At 40.9% G+C, this 25,510-nt stretch overlaps 5 protein-coding genes across 5 annotated transcripts; all 5 read left to right on the top strand.

The window, feature by feature from the left end:
* Nucleotides 1–1,916: 1,916 nt before the first annotated feature.
* LOC143320961 (nuclear factor 7, brain-like) lies at nt 1,917–3,344 on the top strand. Its single transcript, XM_076731023.1, has one exon. The coding sequence runs from the start codon at nt 1,917–1,919 to the stop codon at nt 3,342–3,344; it is 1,428 nt and encodes a 475-aa protein (XP_076587138.1).
* A 691-nt stretch (nt 3,345–4,035) lies between these two features.
* On the top strand, nt 4,036–6,967 carry LOC143321473 (nuclear factor 7, brain-like). The gene has a single exon (XM_076731848.1). It carries the CDS (start codon nt 5,534–5,536, stop codon nt 6,965–6,967), a length of 1,434 nt encoding a protein of 477 aa, XP_076587963.1. The 5' UTR covers nt 4,036–5,533.
* A 5,071-nt stretch (nt 6,968–12,038) lies between these two features.
* Nucleotides 12,039–13,466, top strand: LOC143321472 (zinc-binding protein A33-like). Its single transcript, XM_076731847.1, has one exon. It carries the CDS (start codon nt 12,039–12,041, stop codon nt 13,464–13,466), a length of 1,428 nt encoding a protein of 475 aa, XP_076587962.1.
* A 2,214-nt stretch (nt 13,467–15,680) lies between these two features.
* Nucleotides 15,681–17,114, top strand: LOC143321471 (zinc-binding protein A33-like). The gene has a single exon (XM_076731846.1). It carries the CDS (start codon nt 15,681–15,683, stop codon nt 17,112–17,114), a length of 1,434 nt encoding a protein of 477 aa, XP_076587961.1.
* Nucleotides 17,115–19,297: 2,183 nt separating this feature from the next.
* On the top strand, nt 19,298–20,731 carry LOC143321009 (zinc-binding protein A33-like). Its single transcript, XM_076731102.1, has one exon. The coding sequence runs from the start codon at nt 19,298–19,300 to the stop codon at nt 20,729–20,731; it is 1,434 nt and encodes a 477-aa protein (XP_076587217.1).
* Nucleotides 20,732–25,510: the final 4,779 nt, after the last annotated feature.

The following is a 25,510-nucleotide window of genomic DNA, read 5'->3' as shown; positions in this document are numbered from 1 at the left end:
AATCATTCTCTATCACCATTTCAGCTTCGATCATTCACACACAATCCTGATTTGTGGGCGATGTTGGTACGTTTAGTTTAGTTGAGAACATGAAAAGCCTTTCTGATGTCAGACCAATAAAGGAGACTGATTTTGTTCCCCAGAGGAAAACAACCACGCCTCAACATTACGATCGTGGTGCTGAACTTTGATCCGGACGGTCGTTTTGGTCATAACGGTGCAGCTCTGATCAATCATTATACCGGAAGCTTCTTCTTATTCTCCAGTGATAAACTGCTGTTGCCTCTGATTGTCTGACACTAAAGTCAACTTGTTATAACAGAAGCATCAATCTGCCATCCGCCTGTGTGCGTTTGTGCTTTGCTTTGTGTGACTGCGCCCCCTGCTGGAGCTCATTCACTCTCTGAGCGGCCTCCAGTCTGTCAGTTGGACTGAACGCTGCTCCTCAAAGTGACACGCAGGCCGAGTGAAGCACCTGCCACTCTTGGTGCAGATGCTCAACAGGCGCCTGTCGTATTCTCTCTGATGCGTGCGAAAGGCAGCCGTTGTGCACTGACAACACAGAGCCCCATAGAAAAGCATGCGAGATAATCTTCATCACATCCTCAACATCCTCACAGTCATCCTCATAGTGCCACAGTCATTAATCTCATCGACTTGATCATCATCATCATCTTCATCATATCGTCTTGAGACAAAAATAGTTATATGCACTTAAAAAGCTGAGAAAATCGATAGAGAAAGGTGGAGTATACCAGCATTCAGTAGAAAACCAGAAAGCAAATAAAAAGGAAAACACCAAAAACAAGTGTCCCGACTGTCATGCAAAGAAAACACCAGCTACGCTGCTAGTTAGCTGCAGTTGTGTAATACTGTGAACTCCCTCATCTTAAATATGTCAATCTTATTTTATTGATTTTCAAGGCTAGTAAACACACTAAGAAGAACAGAAGAACAACACCTTTGTACTGCACATGCTGCTATGTCTTCTTTTTTCAGAGGCGGGTGGGTGGGAGTCACGTTTGGTCAGCACAGTCACGCACTGAACGCTTTCAGGCGACCTTTGACCTTTTGGTACAAAACACGGTCAACTAGGCTTTAACACTGTTACTGGATGATACAACACAACAACTCCGTGGTTCACCTTGAAAAATCTTCTTTCGAAAAAAGCTTCGCCATCCTAAAAACGGCCACGAAGCCTTTGGAGGGATAGTTCACGCAAAGTACGATCCTGTGTTACGTGAGTTATCGTGATCGATGTCCCACTCTGGCAAAGTGGTAATGAGCTACATGGAAGAAAAACAATGGACAGCAGAAAACTGCAAAAACAACGTGACAAATCAACTTCAATTTAAAGTTGCAGCAGAAAAACAGAAAAAGTAAGTCACACCATGTTGGTCATTGCAGAAAAACACATGCAGGATGCAAATTGGGTGAACAGATGTACTGGTATCCATGCAGCCTTTCATGTCCCTCCACATGATGCCACATGGTGTTGATTATTTCCTCAATCCTTTAATTTAGATGTTAATGTAGGTTTTTCTACAGTCAATCATGTGTTTTCAATGTCAGTGTACTGCGTTATGTATTCATTGTTTTTTTTTTACTTGAAAATAAATTGTTTTTATTTTAAGGAGTCCAAGGCTCATCATATGGAAAGTTAACAGATAAGAAGTAAAGAAGTCAAATAGCCCCATCTGTAAGAAAATATCATGTCAGCTGTCAATGATTTACTTCAAAGGAAGGAAAGTGAAACATAAAGCTGATTATGGTGTGTCTGACGGGAGCTGAGACGCCATTACAGGGTGAAAGAAATCTACTAGAAAGTCAAAGAAGGAAGAAGCAGGATTGTAATCTTTAATTCAGAGGGACACAAATTTGGTGAGTCTTACTCTTGAACGACAATTTGGATAGAAATGGCTGAGAAAACTGCTCTTCTCGAAGGTTTCCTGAGTTGCCATGTGTGTTCAGAGACTTTCACAGATCCTGTTTCTCTGAGCTGCAACCACAGCTTCTGTTCAAGCTGCCTGCAACAATTCTGGGAACAAGCTAAAAACAAAAACTGTCCCATTTGTAAGAGAAAATCTTCAAACGAACATCCAGTTGTGAACTTTTCACTGAAGGAACTGGCTGAAGCTTTTGCTGGGAGACAGAAATCTGGATCATCTGAGACAGAAAAAAGACAGAAGAAGGTGGAGGTGGTGTGTCGTAAACATCAAAAAGAGCCTAAATTGTTCTGTGAGGACGAGCAGCGAGCTGTGTGTCCTGTCTGTGAGTTTTCTCTGCACCACAGTCACAAGGTGGTTCCTGTAGAACAAGCAGTCAGTGAGCTGAAGGACCAGCTGAAATCTGACTTACAGTCTCTGCAGGACAAGAGGGACAAATACAAACGAGTGGAGAAAACATACAAAGAAATGATTCAACACTCCAAGAAGCAGCTGTTGTCCACAGAGAAGCAGATCAGAGCAGAGTTCAACAAGCTCCACCAGTTCCTGAAAGAGGAAGAGGAGTCCAGACTGGCAGCTCTGAGGGAGGAAGGGGAGCAGAGGAAGAGGACTGTGAGCAGAGAGATGAAGATGATTGAGCAGCAGATCTCCTCTCTGTCAGACAGTATCTGTGCTGTTGAAGAAGAGCTGCAGAAACACAACGTGCCATTCCTCAGCAGTTATAAAGCCACTCAGAGCAGAGCCAGAGTCCAGTGCTCACTGTCAGATCCACAGCTGCTCTCAGGAGCTCTGATAGATGTGGCCAAACACCTGGGCAACCTGTCCTTCACAGTCTGGAAGAAGATGAAGGACAAGGTCCACTTCAGTCCTGTCATTCTGGACCCAAACACTGGACACCGCAGGCTCTGTCTGTCTGATGATCTGACCAGTGTGAGGAATGGAGACACAGAGCAGCAGCTTCCTGACAATCCAGAGAGACACACTAAGTATTCCACTGTTCTGGGCTCTGAGGGCTTCAGCTCAGGGACACACAGCTGGGAGGTGGAGGTGGGAGACCATCCTGACTGGAATGTGGGTTTGGCTAAAGAGTCAGTTGACAGGAAGGGGGAGAGATTTGCCTCACCAGAACATGGAATCTGGTGTTTCTTTCATCGCAGTGGAAAATACAGTAATGGTCTTTTTAAGACTGTCACAGTGAAGAAGAGTCTCCAGAGGATCAGAGTCCAGCTGGACTATGACAGGGGGGAGGTGTCCTTCTACGACCCTGAAGACATGACTCACATCTACACTTACAAAGACACTTTCACTGAGAAACTCTTCCCATATTTAAATATTGGAAAAGCTGGTGGTGCTAAAACTGCTGCTATCAAAATGTGTCAAAGTGATGTTTCTGTGTGATGATCAGGGAGGATGGTGAGGTCCAAGTGATTCATTCAGATTTTTATAATGTGCTGCTTTCATGTCAATTACAGACAATAACAGTTAGTTCTTTAAAGGTGAAAATCCTGTAATTTGAAAGTAAATGAAGAAAATGTGGAGATTCAGGTTAAATGAAAAATAACGTTTTGTCTCTTTCAGCAAATGACATGATGGAACACATTCCTTGGTCGGTGTCTGACATCAAATATATTTCCAAAGCACAGAATGACAAACTGAAGTGTGAATTTAGGATTAATTCAGTGTGTGAAGTGTTCTTTTCCAAAATGGTGTTTGTGGAGTAAAGATGCTGCAAGAAATTAGACGAGTAGATTCAAAGAGATAATTTAAATCAGAAAACTTTCATCTACAGATTTATTTGAAGTTTTCAAGGATGAACAACAAACACACATTTTACAAAGGCTTTCATTTGAAATCATAGAAGAACAGAAAGCCTCATCTTGCCTTGTTTATTTTTGTCATTTCACAATTACTTTCTGTCTTTTTATTGTCCAAGTTTAAAAATATATCATTAAATTTCTCAAAATGCATTTCTGTTAATACAGATTTTCAGATTGTTTCTATGTTTTTTGTGATCAACATGTTTTACTGTGGAGAACGTTGATGAAATAATTCTGCTGTTTTTTTTATTTTTTTATTTTTTTTTGCCGTTTGTGTCAAATACAATCTTCCACATATTATTTCAGTTTTATCCAGATGAACAAACTCAGCCTCCTTCCTTATTTGTGCTTCTTTCACTGCAGAAAAGTCTGCAGAAATTGTTGAATGGTGTCAGATGCTGTTTGTATTTCTCTACAAAGTATTTTAGTGACTTTAAGATTGTGTGAATTAAGGCTGCGACTAAAGACTGTTTCTAATATCAGTGTGTTGATTTATTTAGTTGATCAAATATGAGAAAATAATGAAAGATCCCAAATAAAAACAGCAAATGCTCAAATTTCAGCGCATGAGTGTGTGTTGGATGGACGTCAGGATGTACTCTGGATAACTGTGGACTGACTTTATGTTGTGTTGAAAAACTTGTTGGTTTTCTACCTGCTTTGCAAATGTTCTGCTGAAAACATGACTGAGTTCATGTGTGTCCCGAGTTACTTCTGCCAGTACGAACAGTCAAAGCCATGCTGCTTTCTGTGTTTGGAATCAGAGAAACTGACTGACTTTTCTATTTAAATGATCATTTTATTATTAAGGATTCCAAGGCTCATCATATCTTCCTGAGACCCAGCATATTCATTTGTGTCCTCTGTAGTGGACATTTGGTTGTGGTCTAGATCTTTTGACTCCTTTGAGCTACCCTACTCAGTCCTGGTGTGCTCAGTAGAGGACATCCTGGCCTCTCCAATGCTACCTCGTGTGTTTGGGTGGGATGAGGGGAACTTTGTTTTCATGCTGAGACAAAATGGAGACAGTAGCAAAATGCAAATGCCAGAAAAAGAGAAAAGGTAAGTCAAATATTGTTAAGATATACATGTTTTTTAACTACGGTCATCATATATTCTCTTGTTCATGAACATGTCAAGAATCATAAAATTGGAGTCAGAGTTCAGTTAAACTTCTTGTTAGGAAAAATAACAGCAATGTTATGAATGTTTAATAATATCAATTTTGTTCAGTAGTTCATCAAAAGATCTGCGCCAATTGTTCAGTTTCATTTAAAGAATGGATTGACATTTTTGTTTTCTTGTCAACTGATTATGATTTCATTGTGTTTTGGTAAAATTGTTCTGTTAGTCCACTACAGTGGACATGCTGGAAAATCTAAACTAAAAAGATTTTAACAAAATTCTAAATTGTGAGTTATTGTTTTAGCTCCAAAGAAGCAGGAAATCACAAAAAAAAATTAAATTGAACGATACTTTTTTCCCTTGGTTCTCAGGAGGATATGGAAAGTTAACAGATGAGAAGTAAAGAAATCAAATAGCCCCATCTGCTGGTCAGAAAATATCATGTCAGCTGTCAGTTATTCATTTTAAAGGAAAGAAAGTGAAACTTAAAACTGATTTTGACGTTTCTGACTGGAGCTGAGACGCCATTACAGGGTGAAAGAAATCTACTAGAAAGACAAAGAAGGAAGAAGCAGGATTGTGATCTTTAATTCAGAGGGACACGAATTTGGTGAGTCTTGCTTTTGAAAGACAATTTGGATACAGATGGCTGAGATTACTGCTCTTCTGGAAAGTTTCCTGAGTTGCCATGTGTGTTCAGAGACTTTCAGAGATCCTGTGTCTCTGAGCTGCAACCACAGCTTCTGTTCAAGCTGCCTGCAACAATTCTGGGAACAAGCTAAAAACAACAACTGTCCCATTTGTAAAAGAAAATCAGTCAAAGAACTTCCAGCAGTGAACTTTACACTGAAGGAACTGGCTGACTCCTTTGCTGGGAGACAGAAATCTGAATCATCTGAGACAGAAAAAGGAAAGAAGAAAGGGAAAGAGCAGGTCGTGTGTGATGAACATCCAGATGTCTCTTATTGGTTCTGTGAGGACGAGCAGCGAGCTGTGTGTCCTGTCTGTGAGTTTTCTCTGCACCAGAGTCACAAGGTGGTTCCTGTAGAACAAGCAGTCAGTGAGCTGAAGGACCAGCTGAAATCTGACTTACAGTCTCTGCAGGACAAGAGGGACAAATACAAACGAGTGGAGGAAACATACAAAGAAATGATTCAACACTCCAAGAAGCAGCTGTTGTCCACAGAGAAGCAGATCAGAGCAGAGTTCAACAAGCTCCACCAGTTCCTGAAAGAGGAAGAGGAGTCCAGACTGGCAGCTCTGAGGGAGGAAGGGGAGCAGAGGAAGAGGACTGTGAGCAGAGAGATGAAGATGATTGAGCAGCAGATCTCCTCTCTGTCAGACAGTATCTGTGCTGTTGAAGAAGAGCTGCAGAAACACAACGTGCCATTCCTCAGCAGTTATAAAGCCACTCAGAGCAGAGCCAGAGTCCAGTGCTCACTGTCAGATCCACAGCTGCTCTCAGGAGCTCTGATAGATGTGGCCAAACACCTGGGCAACCTGTCCTTCAAAGTCTGGAAGAAGATGAAGGACATGGTCCACTTCAGTCCTGTCATTCTGGACCCAAACACTGGAAGCCCCTGGCTCTGTCTGTCTGATGATCTGACCAGTGTAAGGCATGGAGACACAGAGCAGCAGCTTCCTGACAATCCAGAGAGACACACTAAATATTGGAATGTTCTGGGCTCTGAGGGCTTCAGCTCAGGGAAACACAGCTGGGAGGTGGAGGTGGGAGACCATCCTGCCTGGAATGTGGGTTTGGCTAAAGAGTCAGTTGACAGGAAGGGGGAGACAGGTGCCTCACCAGGATATGGAATCTGGTGTTTATTGCATCGCAGTGGAAAATACACTAATGTTCTTGGTAAAACTGTCACAGTGAAGAAGAGTCTCCAGAGGATCAGAGTCCAGCTGGACTATGACAGGGGGGAGGTGTCCTTCTATGACCCTGAAGACATGACTCACATCTACACTCACAAAGACACTTTCACTGAGAAACTCTTCCCATATTTTCATATTGGACCTGCTGGTGATGCTAAAACTGCTGCTATCAAAATGTGTCAAAGTGATGTTTCTGTGTGATGATCAGGGAGAATGGTGAGGTCCAAGAGATTCATTCAGATTTTTATAATGTGCTGCTTTCATGTCAATCACAGACAATAACAGTTAGTTCTTTAAGGGTGAAAATCCTGTCATTTGAAAGTAAATGAAGAAAATGTGGAGATCCAGGTTAAATAGAAAATAATGTTTTATCTCTTTCAGCAAATGACATGATGGAACACATTCCTTGGTCGGTGTCTGACATCAAATATATTTCCAAAGCACAGAATGACAAACTGAAGCATGAATTTAGGATTAATTCAGTGTGTGAAGCGTTCTTTCCAAAATGGTGTTTGTGGAGTAAAGATGCTGCAAGAAGTTGGACGAGTAGATTTAAAGAGATAATTAAAATAAGAAAACTTTCATCTACAGATTTATTTGAAGTTTTCAAGGATGAACAACAAACACACATTTTAAAAAGGCTTTCATTTGAAATCATAGAAGAACAGAAAGCCTCATCTTGCCTTGTTTATTTTTGTCATTTCACAATTTCTGGGGGTTTTTTTATTATCCAAGTTTAAAAACGAAATCAGTAAATTTCTCAAAATGCATTTCTGTTAATACAGATTTTCAGATTATTTCAATGTTTTCGTGATCAACATGTTTTACTGTGGAGAACGTTGACGTAATAATTCAGCTGTTAATTTTTTTTTTTGCCATTTGTGTCAAATACAATCTTCCACATATTATTTCAGTTTTATCCAGATGAACAAACTCAGCCTCCTTCCTTATTTGTGCTTCTTTCACTGCAGAAAAGTCTGCAGAAATTGTTGAATAGTGTCAGATGCTGTTTGTATTTCTCTACAAAGTATTTTAGTGACTTTAAGATTGTGTGAATTAAGGCTGCGACTAAAGACTGTTTCTAATATCAGTGTGTTGATTTATTTAGTTGATCATTTATGAGAAAATAATGAAAGATCCCAAATAAAAACAGCAAATCCTCAAATTTCATCGCATGAGTGTGTGTTGGATGGACGTCAGGATGTACTCTGGATAACTGTGGACTGACTTTATGTTGTGTTGAAAAACTTGTTGGTTTTCTACCTGCTTTGCAAATGTTCTGCTGAAAACATGACTGAGTTCATGTGTGTCCCAAGTTACTTCTGCCAGTACAAACAGTCAAAGCCATGCTGCTTTCTGTGTTTGGAATCATTGAAACTGACTGACTTTTCTATTTAAATGATCATTTTATTGATAACACCTTAACACATTTTCTTGAAGTTATAGAAACACGTGTAGCACGTAAGAGAACAGAGCAATAATGGGAAGAATCAGAGAACTAGAGGATTAATAATATTATTATACAGAAGAAACCCAAAGTGACAAAAAGAGACAAAAGGAAAGTAGAAAGAGCCAAGTGCAGAGAAATGATTGAGAAAGGTTGGAAACAGAGGGAATGGGAGAAAGAGTGAAAGACACCCGACAAAGAGAAGCCAGCTCAGTGTTGTCAGTGCAGCTCAGTCACAGGCTGCAGAAAGACGACGGCAGAGCTTCAGAGTGAACACAGCGGCTCCCGTTGACCTCAGTGATGCTTCATGTGACTCAGAGCTCGCACTGACCTCAAGACACCACAGAAGGACACTGACTGTACTTTCTGTAGGCCTGCTCAGTGAATCATTCTCTATCACCATTTCAGCTTTGATCATTCACACACAATCCTGATTTGTGGGCGATGTTGGTACGTTTAGTTTAGTTCAGAACATGAAAAGCCTTTCTGCTGTCAGACCAATAAAGGAGACTGATTTTGTTCCCCAGAGGAAAACAACCACGCCTCAACATTACGATCGTGGTGCTGAACTTTGATCCGGACGGTCGTTTTGGTCATAACGGTGCAGCTCTGATCAATCATTATACCGGAAGCTTCTTCTTATTCTCCAGTGATAAACTGCTGTTGCCTCTGATTGTCTGACACTAAAGTCAACTCGTTATAACAGAAGCATCAATCTGCCATCGGCCTGTGTGCGTTTGTGCTTTGCTTTGTGTGACTGCGCCCCCTGCTGGAGCTCATTCACTCTCTGAACGGCCTCCAGTCTGTCAGTTGGACTGAACGCTGCTCCTCAAAGTGACACGCAGGCCGAGTGAAGCACCTGCCACTCTTGGTGCAGATGCTCAACAGACGCCCGTCGTATTCTCTCTGCTGCGTGCGAAAGGCAGCCGTTGTGCACTGACAACACAGAGCCCCATAGAAAAGCATGCGAGATAATCTTCATCACATCCTCAACATCCTCATAGTCATCCTCATAGTGCCACAGACATTAATCTCATCGACTTGATCATCATCATCATCTTCATCATATCGTCTTGAGACAAAAAGAGTTATATGCACTTAAAAAGCTGAGAAAATCGATAGAGAAAGGTGGAGTATACCAGCATTCAGTAGAAAACCAGAAAGCAAATAAAAAGGAAAACACCAAAAACAAGTGTCCCGACTGTCATGCAAAGAAAACACCAGCTACACTGCTAGTTAGCTGCAGTTGTGTAATACTGTGAACTCCCTCATCTTAAATATGTCAATCTTATTTTATTGATTTTCAAGGCTAGTAAACACACTAAGAAGAACAGAAGAACAACACCTTTGTACTGCACATGCTGCTATGTCTTCTTTTTTCAGAGGCGGGTGGGTGGGAGTCACGTTTGGTCAGCACAGTCACGCACTGAACGCTTTCAGGCGACCTTTGACCTTTTAGTACAAAACACGGTCAACTAGGCTTTAACACTGTTACTGGATGATACAACACAACAACTCCGTGGTTCACCTTGAAAAACCTTCTTTTGAAAAAAGCTTCGCCATCCTAAAAAAGGCCACGAAGCCTTTGGAGGGATAGTTCACGCAAAGTACGATCCTGTGTTACGTGAGTTATCGTGATCGATGTCCCACTCTGGCTAAGTGGTAATGAGCTACATGGAAGAAAAACAACGGACAGCAGAAAACTGCAAAAACAACATGAAAAATCAACTTCAATTTAAAGTTGCAGCAGAAAAACAGAAAAAGTAAGTCACACCATGTTGGTCATTGCAGAAAAACACATGCAGGATGCAAACTGGGTGTACTATCCCTTTAAAACAGTCATGTTTCACATGGAGCAGTGTCCCTTTGAACAACAACAGACAGTACTTGCACAAGTGCACGAGCTGTACACAACAGGAAAAGAAAAGAAAAAGAAAGAAAGAAAGAAGCACAATAAAAATATCCACTAAAATAAATAAATAAATAAATATTCCAAATAAATAGAAACCTGAGGACTACTCACCAAACCGACTGCCCGGTCTCTTAATATCTTGGTCTGACCAATAGGGGCGAGACAAATGTGAAGGCAGCCAATGGTGGAAGAGCAAAGTACAGAGGAGCTGATCGCAAGTCAAACCCCCACAAAAACAGTTTTCAGTGCTTTGAAGTCCATCGGACTAATCCCGCCTCCTCTGGCACGAGCACTTTGTAATGAGAAAAAGCTGATAACACGTGAAAAACAAGAGATGAAAAAGCAGAAATCGAGAGAAGAAACAAAGTCCTGGGATGAAGGCAGGGGAGTGATATGTCCTCCGAAATAAAGCCTTCTCCTTCCATCTCGCACACAACACCTCCCACCCCCACCAGGTTTCTACAGAACACACACTGAGAGCAACAGATGTACTGTACATGCTTGCAGACACACACACTCAAACACTGCAGCCTGTGGGATTGGACTGCCCTGAAATGAGGAAGCAGACCACAGAACAGCAAAGCCAAACCTCACAACCTGCAGATGTTTCTGAACTCACGCTATGAAGGAAAACACTCGTGGAGGCTTTCAGCTTACAGAGCCTTCTTCATGACTGACATGGACTTAAATATTAGTTGTCACCAACACGCGTCCCTCCACGAGCACCTTTTTAGCACCACGAGCACAAACAAAAAGATGCTGCTGCAACAACAACAAACAAGTTTGATGATGCAGAGGTGTGACGTCAGATGAGCGTGAGGTTTGAGAAGAAGGGCAGCATGTCGCTGCTGCTGTGACCAGAAACAGTGCTCAGTTTGTCATTTGACAAAATATTGTAATTCTAACAAGATACGCTGATGGAACGTAAGACGTGATTCATTTGTTATGACGACAGACCAGAATATTCCATGGTGACAAGAAGCCTTTCTCATTGTATCACAAGTTGTTGTGTTGACAGAAGAAAAAGTAGAAAACAGAATTTTTGATGCTTTGATTTTTTTTTTTTTTTCAGTCCTTTCTCATCTTAGTTTCACTGAGCAGTTAAATGTTTTGAGTCTCAGTGGGAGACGCAACACAAAGCACTGATGTATTTATTCATCTACCAACATGGTCACATTGATTGATTGATTGATTGATTGATTGATTGATTGATTGATTGATTGATTGAGGGGAATTCCAGTCCTTATACTAAAGCAGTGGTTTGAGTATTTTAACAACAGGATGACTTTGAATGTGTTCAAAATGGTTTGTTGCAGAGCAAAAAAATATTATTCCAGTGTTTTAATGTTCAGTTAAACCTGCTGAGGTTTCTCTGGTCAAAGATCAGCCTAGTCCAGGACTAAACATAATCCTGAGTTTACTTCAAAACAGGACTGGGACTGGTATCCATGCAGCCTTTCATGCCCCTCCACATGATGCTTCATGTTGTTGATAATTTTCCTCAAACATTTGAATTTAGGTATTAATGTAGGTTTTTCTATAGTCAATCATTTGTTTTCAGTGTCAGTGGGCTGTCTTATGTATTTATTGTTTTTGTTTGTTTTTTTTAACTTGAAAATAAATGATTTTTATTTTAAGGAGTCCAAGGCTCATCATATGGAAAGTTAACAGATAAGAAATAAAGAAATCAAATAGCCCCATCTGCTGGTAAGAAAATATCATGTCAGCTGTCAATGATTTACTTCGAAGGAAGGAAAGAGAAACTTAAAGTTGATTTTGATGTGTCTGACTGGGACTGAGACGCCATTACAGGGTGAAAGAAATCTACTAGAAAGACACGAACGACTCTAATATTTAATTCAGAGGGACACCAATTTGGTGAGTCTTGCTTTTGAAAGACAATTTGGATACAAATGGCTGAGAAAATTACCCTCGTTGAAGGTTACCTGAGTTGCCATGTGTGTTCAGAGACTTTCACAGATCCTGTGTCTCTGAGCTGCAACCACAGCTTCTGTTCAAGCTGCCTGCAACAATTCTGGGAACAAGCTAAAAACAAAAACTGTCCCATTTGTAAAAGAAAATCCTCAAAGGACCATCCACCAGTAAGCTTTTCATTAAAGGAACTGGCTGACATCATTGCTGGGAGACAGAGATTTGAATCATGTGAGACAGAAAAAGGAAAGAAGAAGGTGGAGGTGGTGTGTAGTAAACATCAAGAAGAGCCTAAATTGTTCTGTGAGGACGAGCAGCGAGCTGTGTGTCCTGTCTGTGAGTTTTCTCTGCACGAGAGTCACAAGGTGGTTCCTGTAGAACAAGCAGTCAGTGAGCTGAAGGACCAGCTGAAATCTGACTTACAGTCTCTGCAGGACAAGAGGGACAAATACAAAGAAGTGAAGGAAACATACAAAGAAGTGATTCAACACTCCAAGAAGCAGCTGTTGTCCACAGAGAAGCAGATCAGAGCAGAGTTCAACAAGCTCCACCAGTTCCTGAAAGAGGAAGAGGAGTCCAGACTGGCAGCTCTGAGGGAGGAAAGGGTGCAGAGGAAGAGGACTGTGAGGAGAGAGATGAAGATGATTGAGCAGCAGATCTCCTCTCTGTCAGACAGTATCTGTGCTGTTGAAGAAGAGCTGCAGAAACACAACGTGCCATTCCTCAGCAGTTATAAAGCCACTCAGAGCAGAGCCAGAGTCCAGTGCTCACTGTCAGATCCACAGCTGCTCTCAGGAGCTCTGATAGATGTGGCCAAACACCTGGGCAACCTGTCCTTCACAGTCTGGAAGAAGATGAAGGACAAGGTCCACTTCAGTCCTGTCATTCTGGACCCAAACACTGGACACCCCCGGCTCTGTCTGTCTGATGATCTGACCAGTGTGAGGAATGGAGACACAAAGCAGCAGCTTCCTGACAATCCAGAGAGAAACACTAAATACTATTTTGTTCTGGGCTCCGAGGGCTTCAGCTCAGGGAAACACAGCTGGGAGGTGGAGGTGGGAGACCATCCTGTCTGGAGAGTGGGTTTGGCTAAAGAGTCAGTTGACAGGAAGGGGGAGCGACAGGGTACACCAAAATATGGAATCTGGTGTTTATTGCATCACCGTGGAAAATACATTAATGGTCTTGGTAAGACTGTCACAGTGAAGAAGAGTCTCCAGAGGATCAGAGTCCAGCTGGACTATGACAGGGGGGAGGTGTCCTTCTACGACCCTGAAGACATGACTCACATCTACACTTACAAAGACACTTTCACTGAGAAACTCTTCCCATATTTCAGTCTCGGAGACACTGGTGATGCTAAAACTGCTGCTATCAAAATGTGTCAAAGTGATGTTTCTGTGTGATGATCAGGGAGGATGGTGAGGTCCAAGTGATTCATTCAGATTTTTATAATGTGCTGCTTTCATGTCAATTACAGACAATAACAGTTAGTTCTTTAAAGGTGAAAATCCTGTAATTTGAAAGTAAATGAAGAAAATATGGAGATCCAGGTTAAATAGAAAATAATATTTTGTCTCTTTCAGCAAATGACATGATGGAACACATTCCTTGGTCGGTGTCTGACATCAAATATATTTCCAAAGCACAGAATGACAAACTGAAGTGTGAATTTAGGATTAATTCAGTGTGTGAAGCGTTCTTTTCAAAATGGTGTTTGTGGAGTAAAGATGCTGAAAGAAGTTGGACAAGTAGATTTAATGTGATAATTAAAATAAGAAAACTTTCATCTACAGATTTATTTGAAGTTTTCAAGGATGAACAACAAACACACATTTTAAAAAGGCTTTCATTTGAAATCATAGAAGAACAGAAAGCCTCATCTTGCCTTGTTTATTTTTGTCATTTCACAATTACTTTCTGTCTTTTTACTATCCAAGTTTAAAAATATATCATTAAATTTCTCAAAATACATTTCTGTTAAGACAGATTTTCAGATTGTTTAAATGTTTTTGTGATCAACATGTTTTACTGTGGAGAACGTTGATGAAATAATTCAGCTGTTCATTTTTTTTTATTTTTTTTTTGCCATTTGTGTCAAATACAATCTTCCACATATTATTTCAGTTTTATCCAGATGAACAAACTCAGCCTCCTTCCTTATTTGTGCTTCTTTCGCTGCTGAAAAGTCTGCAGAAATTGTTGGATGGTGTCAGATGCTGTTTGTATTTCTCTACAAAGTATTTTAGTGACTTTAAGATTGTGTGAATTAAGGCTGCGACTAAAGACTGTTTCTAATATCAGTGTGTTGATTTATTTAGTTGATCAAATATGAGAAAATAATGAAAGATCCCAAATAAAAACAGCAAATCCTCAAATTTCAGCGCATGAGTGTGTGTTGGATGGACGTCAGGATGTACTCTGGATAACTGTGGACTGACTTTATGTTGTGTTGAAAAACTTGTTGGTTTTCTACCTGCTTTGCAAATGTTCTGCTGAAAACATGACTGAGTTCATGTGTGTCCCGAGTTACTTCTGCCAGTACGAACAGTCAAAGCCATGCTGCTTTCTGTGTTTGGAATCAGAGAAACTGACTGACTTTTCTATTTAAATGATCATTTTATTATTAAGGATTCCAAGGCTCATCATATCTTCATGAGACCCAGCATATTCATTCATGTCCTCAGTAGTGGACATTTGGTTTTGGTTTATATCTTTTGACTCCTTTGAGCTACCCTACTCAGTCCTGGTGTGCTCAGTAGAGGACATCCTGGCCTTTCCAATGCTACCTCGTGTGTTTGGGTGGGATGAGGGGAACTTTGTTTTCATGCTGAGACAAAATGGAGACAGTAGCAAAACGCAAATGCCAGAAAAAGAGAAAAGGTAAGTCAAATATTGTTAAGATATATATGTTTTTTAACTATGGTCATCATATATTCTCTTGTTCATGAACATGTCAGGAATCATAAAATTGGAATCAGAGTTCAGTTAAACTTCTTGTTAGGAAAAATAACAGCAATTTTATGAATGTTTAATAATGTCAATTTTGTTCAGTAGTTCATCAAAAGATCTGCACCAATTGATCATTTTCATTCAAAGAATGGATTGACGTTTTTGTTTTCTTGTAACTGATTATGATTTCATTGTGTTTTGGTAAAATTGTTCTGTTAGTCCACTACAGTGGACATGCTGGAAAATCTAAACTAAAAAGATTTTAACAAAATTCTAAATTGTGAGTTGTTTTAGCTCCAAAAAGGCAGGAAATAAAAATAAAGAAAAAAATAAAAAATAAAAAAAATAATTAAATAATTAAATAAATAAATAAATTGAAAGATACTTTTTTCCCTTGGTTCTCAGGAGGACATGGAAAGTTAACAGATAAGAAGTAAAGAAATCAAATAGCCTCATCTGCTGGTAAGAAAATATCATGTCAGCTGTCAATGATTTATTTCGAAGGAAGGAAAGAGAAACTTAAAACTGATTTTGACGTGTCTGACTGGAACTGAGACGCCATTACAGGGTAACAGAAATATACTAGAAAGACACGAACGACTCTAATCTTTAATTCAGAGGGACACCAATTTGGTGAGTCTTGCTTTTGAAAGACAATTTGGATACAAATGGCTGAGAAAATTACCCTCGTTGAAAGTTACCTGAGTTGCCATGTGTGTTCAGAGACTTTCAGAGATCCTGTGTCTCTGAGCTGCAACCACAGCTTCTGTTCAAGCTGCCTGCAACAATTCTGGGAACAAGCTAAAAACAACAACTGTCCCATTTGTAAAAGAAAATCAGTCAAAGGACTTCCAGCAGTGAACTTTTCACTGAAGGAACTGGCTGACTCCTTTGCTGAGAGACAGAAATCTGGATCATCTGAGACAGAAAAAGGAAAGAAGAAAGAGAAAGAGCAGGTCGTGTGTGATGAACATCCAGATGTCTCTTATTGGTTCTGTGAGGACGAGCAGCGAGCTGTGTGTCCTGTCTGTGAGTTTTCTCTGCACCACAGTCACAAGGTGGTTCCTGTAGAACAAGCAGTCAGTGAGCTGAAGGACCAGCTGAAATCTGACTTACAGTCTCTGCAGGACAAGAGCGACAAATACAAAGAAGTGAAGGAAACATACAAAGAAATGATTCAACACTCCAAGAAGCAGCTGTTGTCCACAGAGAAGCAGATCAGAGCAGAGTTCAACAAGCTCCACCAGTTCCTGAAAGAGGAAGAGGAGTCCAGACTGGCAGCTCTGAGGGAGGAAGAGGAGCAGAAGGGGAGGACTGTGAGCAGAGAGATGAAGATGATTGAGCAGCAGATCTCCTCTCTGTCAGACAGTATCTGTGCTGTTGAAGAAGAGCTGCAGAAACACAACGTGCCATTCCTCAGCAGTTATAAAGCCACTCAGAGCAGAGCCAGAGTCCAGTGCTCACTGTCAGATCCACAGCTGCTCTCAGGAGCTCTGATAGATGTGGCCAAACACCTGGGCAACCTGTCCTTCACAGTCTGGAAGAAGATGAAGGACAAGGTCCACTTCAGTCCTGTCATTCTGGACCCAAACACTGGAAGCCCCTGGCTCTATCTGTCTGATGATCTGACCAGTATGACACGTGGAGACAAATGGCAGCAGCTTCCTGACAATCCAGAGAGAAACACTAAATATTCCACTGTTCTGGGCTCTGAGGGCTTCAGCTCAGGGAAACACAGCTGGGAGGTGGAGGTGGGAGACCATCCTGACTGGATTGTGGGTTTAGCTAAAGAGTCAGTTGACAGGAAGGGGGAGATATTTCTTTCACCAGAATATGGAATCTGGTGTTTAACGCATGATAGTGGAAAATACAGTAATGGTCTTAGTGAGACTGTCACAGTGAAGAAGAGTCTCCAGAGGATCAGAGTCCAGCTGGACTATGACAGGGGGGAGGTGTCCTTCTACGACCCTGAAGACATGACTCACATCGACACTCACAAAGACACTTTCACTGAGAAACTCTTCCCATATTTCAATATTGGACCTGCTGGTGATGCTAAAACTGCTGCTATCAAAATGTGTCAAAGTGATGTTTCTGTGTGATGATCAGGGAGGATGGTGAGGTCCAAGTGATTCATTCAGATTTTTATAATGTGCTGCTTTCATGTCAATTACAGACAATAACAGTTAGTTCTTGAAAGGTGAAAATCCTGTAATTTGAAAGTAAATGAAGAAAATGTGGAGATCCAGGTTAAATAGAAAATAACGTTTTGTCTCTTTCAGCAAATGACATGATGGAACACATTCCTTGGTCGGTGTCTGACATCAAATATATTTCCAAAGCACAGAATGACAAACTGAAGTGTGAATTTAGGATTAATTCAGTGTGTGAAGCGTTCTTTCCAAAATGGTGTTTGTGGAGTAAAGATGCTGCAAGAAATTAAACGAGAAGATTTAATGTGATAATTAAAATAAGAAAACTTTCATCTACAGATTTATTTGAAGTTTTCAAGGATGAACAACAAACACACATTTTAAAAAGGCTTTCATTTGAAATCATAGAAGAACAGAAAGCCTCATCTTGCCTTGTTTATTTTTGTCATTTCACAATTACTTGTTGTCTTTTTATTATCCAAGTTTAAAAAAAAAAATCATTAAATTTCTCAAAATGCATTTCTGTTAAGACAGATTTTCAGATTGTTTCAATGTTTTTGTGATCAACATGTTTTACTGTGGAGAACGTTGATGAAATAATTCAGCTGTTTTTTTTTTTTTTGTTGCCATTTGTGTCAAAGACAATCTTCCACATATTATTTCAGTTTCATCCAGATGAACAAACTCAGCCTCCTTCCTTATTTGTGCTTCTTTCGCTGCAGAAAAGTCTGCAGAAATTATTGAATGGTGTCAGATGCTGTTTGTATTTCTCTACAAAGTATTTTAGTGACTTTAAGATTGTGTGAATTAAGGCTGCGACTAAAGACTGTTTCTAATATCAGTGTGTTGATTTATTTAGTTGATCAAATATGAGAAAATAATGAAAGATCCCAAATGAAAACAGCAAATGCTCAAATTTCAGCGCATGAGTGTGTGTTGGATGGACGTCAGGATGTACTCTGGATAACTGTGGACTGACTTTATGTTGTGTTGAAAAACTTGTTGGTTTTCTACCTGCTTTGCAAATGTTCTGCTGAAAACATGACTGAGTTCATGTGTGTCCCGAGTTACTTCTGCCAGTACGAACAGTCAAAGCCATGCTGCTTTCTGTGTTTGGAATCAGAGAAACTGACTGACTTTTCTATTTAAATGATCATTTTATTATAAAGGATTCCAAGGCTCATCATATCTTCATGAGACCCAGCATATTCATTTGTGTCCTTTGTAGTGGACATTTGGTTTTGGTCTAGATCTTTTGACTCCTTTGAGCTACCCTACTCAGTCCTGGTGTGCTCAGTAGAGGACATCCTGGCCTCTCCAATGCTACCTCGTGTGTTTGGGTGGGATGAGGGGAACTTTGTTTTCATGCTGAGACAAAATGGAGACAGTAGCAAAACGCAAATGCCAGAAAAAGAGAAAAGGTAAGTCAAATCTTGTTAAGATATATATGTTTTTAACTACGGTCATCATATATTCTCTTGTTCATGAACATGTCAGGAATCATAAAATTGGAGTCAGAGTTCAGTTAAACTTCTTGTTAGGAAAAGTAACAGCAATGTTATGAATGTTTAATAATGTCAATTTTGTTCAGTAGTTCATCAAGAGATATGCACCAATTGTTCAGTTTCATTTAAAGAATGGATTAACATTTTTGTTTTCTTGTCAACCGATTATGATTTCATTGTGTTTTGGTAAAATTGTTCTGTTCGTCCACTATAGTGGACATGCTGGAAAATCTAAACTGAAAAGATTTTAACAAAATTCTAAATTGTGAGTTGTTTTAGCTCCAAAAAGGCAGGAAATCACAAAAAAAAAAAAAAATTAAATTGAACTATACCTTTTTCCCCTTGGTTCTCAGGAGGATATGGAAAGTTAACAGATGAGAAGTAAAGAAATCAAATAGCCCCATCTGCTGGTCAGAAAATGTCATGTCAGCTGTCAGTTATTCATTTTAAAGGAAAGAAAATGAAACTTAAAACTGATTTTGACGTTTCTGACTGGAGGGGAGACGCCATTACAGGGTGAAAGAAATCTACTAGAAAGACAAAGAAGGAAGAAGCAGGATTGTGATCTTTAATTCAGAGGGACACGAATTTGGTGAGTCTTCCTTTTGAAAGACAATTTGGATACAGATGGCTGAGAGTACTGCTCTTCTGGAAAGTTTCCTGAGTTGCCATGTGTGTTCAGAGACTTTCAGAGATCCTGTGTCTCTGAGCTGCAACCACAGCTTCTGTTCAAGCTGCCTGCAACAATTCTGGGAACAAGCTAAAAACAAAAACTGTCCCATTTGTAAAAGAAAATCCTCAAAGGACCATCCAGTTGTGAACTTTTCACTAAAGGACCTGGCTGAAGCCTTTACTGGGAGACAGAAATCTGAATCATCTGAGACAGAAAAAGGACAGGTGGAGGTGGAGGTGGAGGTGGTGTGTAGTAAACATCAAGAAGAGCCTAAATTGTTCTGTGAGGACGAGCAGCGAGCTGTGTGTCCTGTCTGTGAGTTTTCTCTGCACCACAGTCACAAGGTGGTTCCTGTAGAACAAGCAGTCAGTGAGCTGAAGGACCAGCTGAAATCTGACTTACAGTCTCTGCAGGACAAGAGGGACAAATACAAACGAGTGGAGAAAACATACAAAGAAATGATTCAACACTCCAAGAAGCAGCTGTTGTCCACAGAGAAGCAGATCAGAGCAGAGTTCAACAAGCTCCACCAGTTCCTGAAAGAGGAAGAGGAGTCCAGACTGGCAGCTCTGAGGGAGGAAGGGGAGCAGAGGAAGAGGACTGTGAGCAGAGAGATGAAGATGATTGAGCAGCAGATCTCCTCTCTGTCAGACAGTATCTGTGCTGTTGAAGAAGAGCTGCAGAAACACAACGTGCCATTCCTCAGCAGTTATAAAGCCACTCAGAGCAGAGCCAGAGTCCAGTGCTCACTGTCAGATCCACAGCTGCTCTCAGGAGCTCTGATAGATGTGGCCAAACACCTGGGCAACCTGTCCTTCACAGTCTGGAAGAAGATGAAGGACAAGGTCCACTTCAGTCCTGTCATTCTGGACCCAAACACTGGACACCCCCGGCTCTGTCTGTCTGATGATCTGACCAGTGTGAGGAATGGAGACACAGAGCAGCAGCTTCCTGACAATCCAGAGAGAAACACTAAATATTCCTCTGTTCTGGGCTCTGAGGGCTTCAGCTCAGGGAAACACAGCTGGGAGGTGGAGGTGGGAGACCATCCTGTCTGGACTGTGGGTTTGGCTAAAGAGTCAGTTGACAGGAAGGGGGAGATATTTCTTTCACCAGAATATGGATTCTGGTGTTTATTGCATCGCAGTGGAAAATACATTAATGGTCTTGGTAAGACTGTCACAGTGAAGAAGAGTCTCCAGAGGATCAGAGTCCAGCTGGACTATGACAGGGGGGAGGTGTCCTTCTACGACCCTGAAGACATGACTCACATCTACACTTACAAAGACACTTTCACTGAGAAACTCTTCCCATATTTCAATATTGGATCTGCTGGTCATGCTAAAACTGCTGCTATCAAAATGTGTCAAAGTGATGTTTGTGTGTGATGATCAGGGAGGATGGTGAGGTCCAAGTGATTCATTCAGATTTTTATAATGTGCTGCTTTCATGTCAATCACAGACAATAACAGTTAGTTCATTAAAGGTGAAAATAATTTGAAAGTAAATGAAGAAAATGTGGAGATCCAGGTTAAATAAAAAATAATATTTTGTCTCTTTCAGCAAATGACATGATGGAACACATTCCTTGGTCGGTGTCTGACATCAAATATATTTCCAAAGCACAGAATGACAAACTGAAGTGTGAATTTAGGATTAATTCAGTGTGTGAAGTGTTCTTTCCAAAATGGTGTTTGTGGAGTAAAGATGCTGTGAGGAGTCGGACGAGAAGATTTAATGTGATAATTAAAATAAGAAAACTTTCATCTACAGATTTATTTGAAGTTTTCAAGGATGAACAACAAACACACATTTTAAAAAGGCTTTCATTTGAAATCATAGAAGAACAGAAAGCCTCATCTTGCCTTGTTTATTTTTGTCATTTCACAATTACTTTCTGTCTTTTTATTATCCAAGTTAAAAATCTATCATTAAATTTCTGAAAATGCATTTCTGTTCATACAGATTTTCAGACTGTTTCTATGTTTTTGTGATCAACATGTTGTACTGTGGAGAACGTTGATGAAATAATTCAGCTGTTCATTTTTTTTTTTTTTTTTTTTTTTTGCCATTTGTGTCAAATACAATCTTCCACATATTATTTCAGTTTTATCCAGATGAACAAACTCAGCCTCCTTCCTTATTTGTGCTTCTTTCACTGCAGAAAAGTCTGCAGAAATTATTGAATGGTGTCAGATGCTGTTTGTATTTCTCTGCAAAGTATTTTAGTGACTTTAAGATTGTGTGAATTAAGGCTGCGACTAAAGACTGTTTCTAATATCAGTGTGTTGATTTATTTAGTTGATCAAATATGAGAAAATAATGAAAGATCCCAAATAAAAACAGCAAATGCTCAAATTTCAGCGCATGAGTGTGTGTTGGATGGACGTCAGGATGTACTCTGGATAACTGTGGACTGACTTTATGTTGTGTTGAAAAACTTGTTGGTTTTCTACCTGCTTTGCAAATGTTCTGCTGAAAACATGACTGAGTTCATGTGTGTCCCGAGTTACTTCTGCCAGTACGAACAGTCAAAGCCATGCTGCTTTCTGTGTTTGGAATCAGAGAAACTGACTGACTTTTCTATTTAAATGATCATTTTATTGATAACACCTTAACACATTTTCTTGAAGTTATAGAAACACGTGTAGCACGTAAGAGAACAGAGCAATAATGGGAAGAATCAGAGAACTAGAGGATTAATAATATTATTATACAGAAGAAACCCAAAGTGACAAAAAGAGACAAAAGGAAAGTAGAAAGAGCCAAGTGCAGAGAAATGATTGAGAAAGGTTGGAAACAGAGGGAATGGGAGAAAGAGTGAAAGACACCCGACAAAGAGAAGCCAGCTCAGTGTTGTCAGTGCAGCTCAGTCACAGGCTGCAGAAAGACGACGGCAGAGCTTCAGAGTGAACACAGCGGCTCCCGTTGACCTCAGCGATGCCTCATGTGACTAAGAGCTCGCACTGACCTCAAGACACCACAGAAGGACACTGACTGTACTTTCTGTAGACCTGCTCAGTGAATCATTCTCTATCACCATTTCCGCTTCAATCATTCACACACAATCCTGATTTGTGGGCGATGTTGGTACGTTTAGTTTAGTTCAGAACATGAAAAGCCTTTCTGATGTCAGACCAATAAAGGAGACTGATTTTGTTCCCCAGAGGAAAACAACCACGTCTCAACATTACGATCGTGGTGCTGAACTTTGATCCGGACGGTCATTTTGGTCATAACGGTGCAGCTCTGATCAATCATTATACCGGAAGCTTCTTCTTATTCTCCAGTGATAAACTGCTGTTGCCTCTGATTGTCTGACACTAAAGTCAACTTGTGATAACAGAAGCATCAATCTGCCATCCGCCTGTGTGCGTTTGTGCTTTGCTTTGTGTGACTGCGCCCCCTGCTGGAGCTCATTCACTCTCTGAACGGCCTCCAGTCTGTCAGTTGGACTGAACGCTGCTCCTCAAAGTGACACGCAGGCCGAGTGAAGCACCTGCCACTCTTGGTGCAGATGCTCAACAGGCGCCCGTCGTATTCTCTCTGCTGCGTGCGAAAGGCAGCCGTTGCGCACTGACAACACAGAGCCCCATAGAAAAGCATGCGAGATAATCTTCATCACATCCTCAACATCCTCATAGTCATCCTCATAGTGCCACAGTCATTAATCTCATCGACTTGATCATCATCATCATCTTCATCATATCGTCTTGAGACAAAAATAGTTACATGCACTTAAAAAGCTGAGAAAATCGATGGAGAAAGGTGGAGTATACCAGCATTCAGTAGAAAACCAGAAAGCAAATAAAAAGGAAAACACCAAAAACAAGTGTCCCGACTGTCATGCAAAGAAAATGCCAGCTACGCTGCTAGTTAGCTGCAGTTGTGTAATACTGTGAACTCCCTCATCTTAAATATGTCAATCTTATTTTATTGATTTTCAAGGCTAGTAAACACACTAAGAAGAACAGAAGAACAACACCTTTGTACTGCACATGCTGCTATGTCTTCTTTTTTCAGAGGCGGGTGGGTGGGAGTCACGTTTGGTCAGCACAGTCACGCACTGAACGCTTTCAGGCGACCTTTGACCTTTTGGTACAAAACACGGTCAACTAGGCTTTAACACTGTTACTGGATGATACAACACAACAACTCTGTGGTTCACCTTGAAAAACCTTCTTTCGACAAAAGCTTCGCCATCCTAAAAAAGGCAACAAAGCCTTTGGAGGGATAGTTCACGCAAAGTACGATCCTGTGTTACGTGAGTTATCGTGATCGATGTCCCACTCTGGCGAAGTGGTAATGAGCTACATGGAAGAAAACCAATGGACAGCAGAAAACTGCAAAAACAACGTGAAAAATCAACTTCAATTTAAAGTTGCTGCAGAAAAACAGAAAAAGTAAATCACACCATGTTGGTCATTGCAGAAAAACACATGCAGGATGCAAATTGGGTGTACTATCCCTTTAAAACAGTCATGTTTCACATGGAGCAGTGTCCCTTTGAACAACAACAGACAGTACTTGCACAAGTGCACGAGCTGTACACAACAGGAAAAGAAACTCAAACTCAAACTTTATTTATTTATATGGCAATTTTCATACTTAATAAGCAACACAAAGTGCCTCACAGAGGCTAAAAACAACAAAGAAAACCCAGCCCTCCCGCCCCCATAAATACATACAGAAACACACACACAGACACGTACACACGCGCACACACACCCACACACACACCCGCACACACACCCATACAGACAAGATAAGGGGTAAGCCACCTTTGGGGGCCATCCACACTGAGAGGGCCCCCGGCTCATGACCGGGGGGCGCCGCTCGAGACCACCCCGACCCAGGCAGACAGGAGACCCCACACCAAGGTGCAGAGGCCTCCAGCCATCCAGGACAGAGCCGTCCCCTCAGCAGCGCCCCCATCAGTAGGCCAGGAGCAGTTCCCAGTGAGGGGGGCCCCCATGAGGAAACGCTTGACCTAAAAACCAAGGACCCCCATGAGGAAACGCTGGAGCTAAAAACCAAGGGACTAAGACATAAACATAAAATGAAATAAAATGAGTAAATGAAATAAATAGCAATTAAACATGTTGTTAAGATATGCAACTAAAATAAGATACGAACAAAGATAAACACGCTAAGAAGCGTGAATAAGATAAATCAAACAAATCAATTGAAAGCCTGATTAAAGAGGTGGGTCTTGAGCCTCTTTTTAAAAACATCAACAGTCTCTGCGGCGCTGAGGCTCTCCGGCAGGCTGTTCCACAATCGGGGTCCATAATAACTAAAGGCCGCCTCCCCGTGTGTTTAGTTCTTACTTTTGGAATGGTTAAGAGGCCAGTACCGGAGGACCTTAGGGTCCGCGAGGGTTGGTAGGGTAAAAGTAGGTCAGATGAATAAGAAGGAGCAAGACCATTAAGACATTTAAAAACTAATAAAAGAACCTTAAAATCGATCCTGAAACGCACGGGAAGCTAATGCAGCGATCTTAAAACTGGCGTAATGTGCTCCCGCCCTCTGGTCCTCGTCAGCACTCGTGCGGCTGAATTCTGTAATAATTGAAGGTTGGAGATACTCTTTTTGGGAAGACCAGAGAGCAGGGCATTACAGTAATCTAAGCGACAGGAGATAAAAGCATGCATCAGCACCTCCGTGCTGGCCTGAGAGAGAAACGGGCGGACTCTGGCTATATTCTTGAGATGGTAAAAACCTATCTTTGTTATGTTTTTGATGTGTGGAATAAAAGTAAGCTCAGAGTCAAAAATCATGCCCAGATTTTTTACAGCATGTGTTGGTTTAAGATCTTGTAGTTTTGGTAAAAGTTTCTCTCTCTGGCCTTCAGGACCAATGACTAAGACCTCTGTTTTGTCCTGGCTGAGCTGAAGGAAATTTTCTGCCATCCATGACTTTATGTCTAAAATGCAGTTAAAAAGGGCATCAATTGGCCCTGTGTCATCAGGAGACACGGCAATGTACAGTTGTGTATCGTCAGCATAACTATGGAAGCTGATGCCGTGCCTCCTGATGACGTCCCCGAGGGGTAGCATGTACAGATTAAAAAGAGTTGGACCTAAAATTGACCCCTGGGGAACCCCACACTTGATCTCGTGGGTTCCTGAGGAACATGCATCCCAACTTACAAAGAAGTGTCGGTC

The sequence above is a fragment of the Chaetodon auriga genome, chromosome 5 (genome assembly GCF_051107435.1).
Source record: "Chaetodon auriga isolate fChaAug3 chromosome 5, fChaAug3.hap1, whole genome shotgun sequence".
In the NCBI taxonomy this organism is placed as follows: Eukaryota; Metazoa; Chordata; class Actinopteri; order Chaetodontiformes; family Chaetodontidae; genus Chaetodon; species Chaetodon auriga.
The sequence above is the reverse complement of the archived record's forward strand: the minus strand, read 5'-3'. Positions and strand labels throughout refer to the sequence as shown.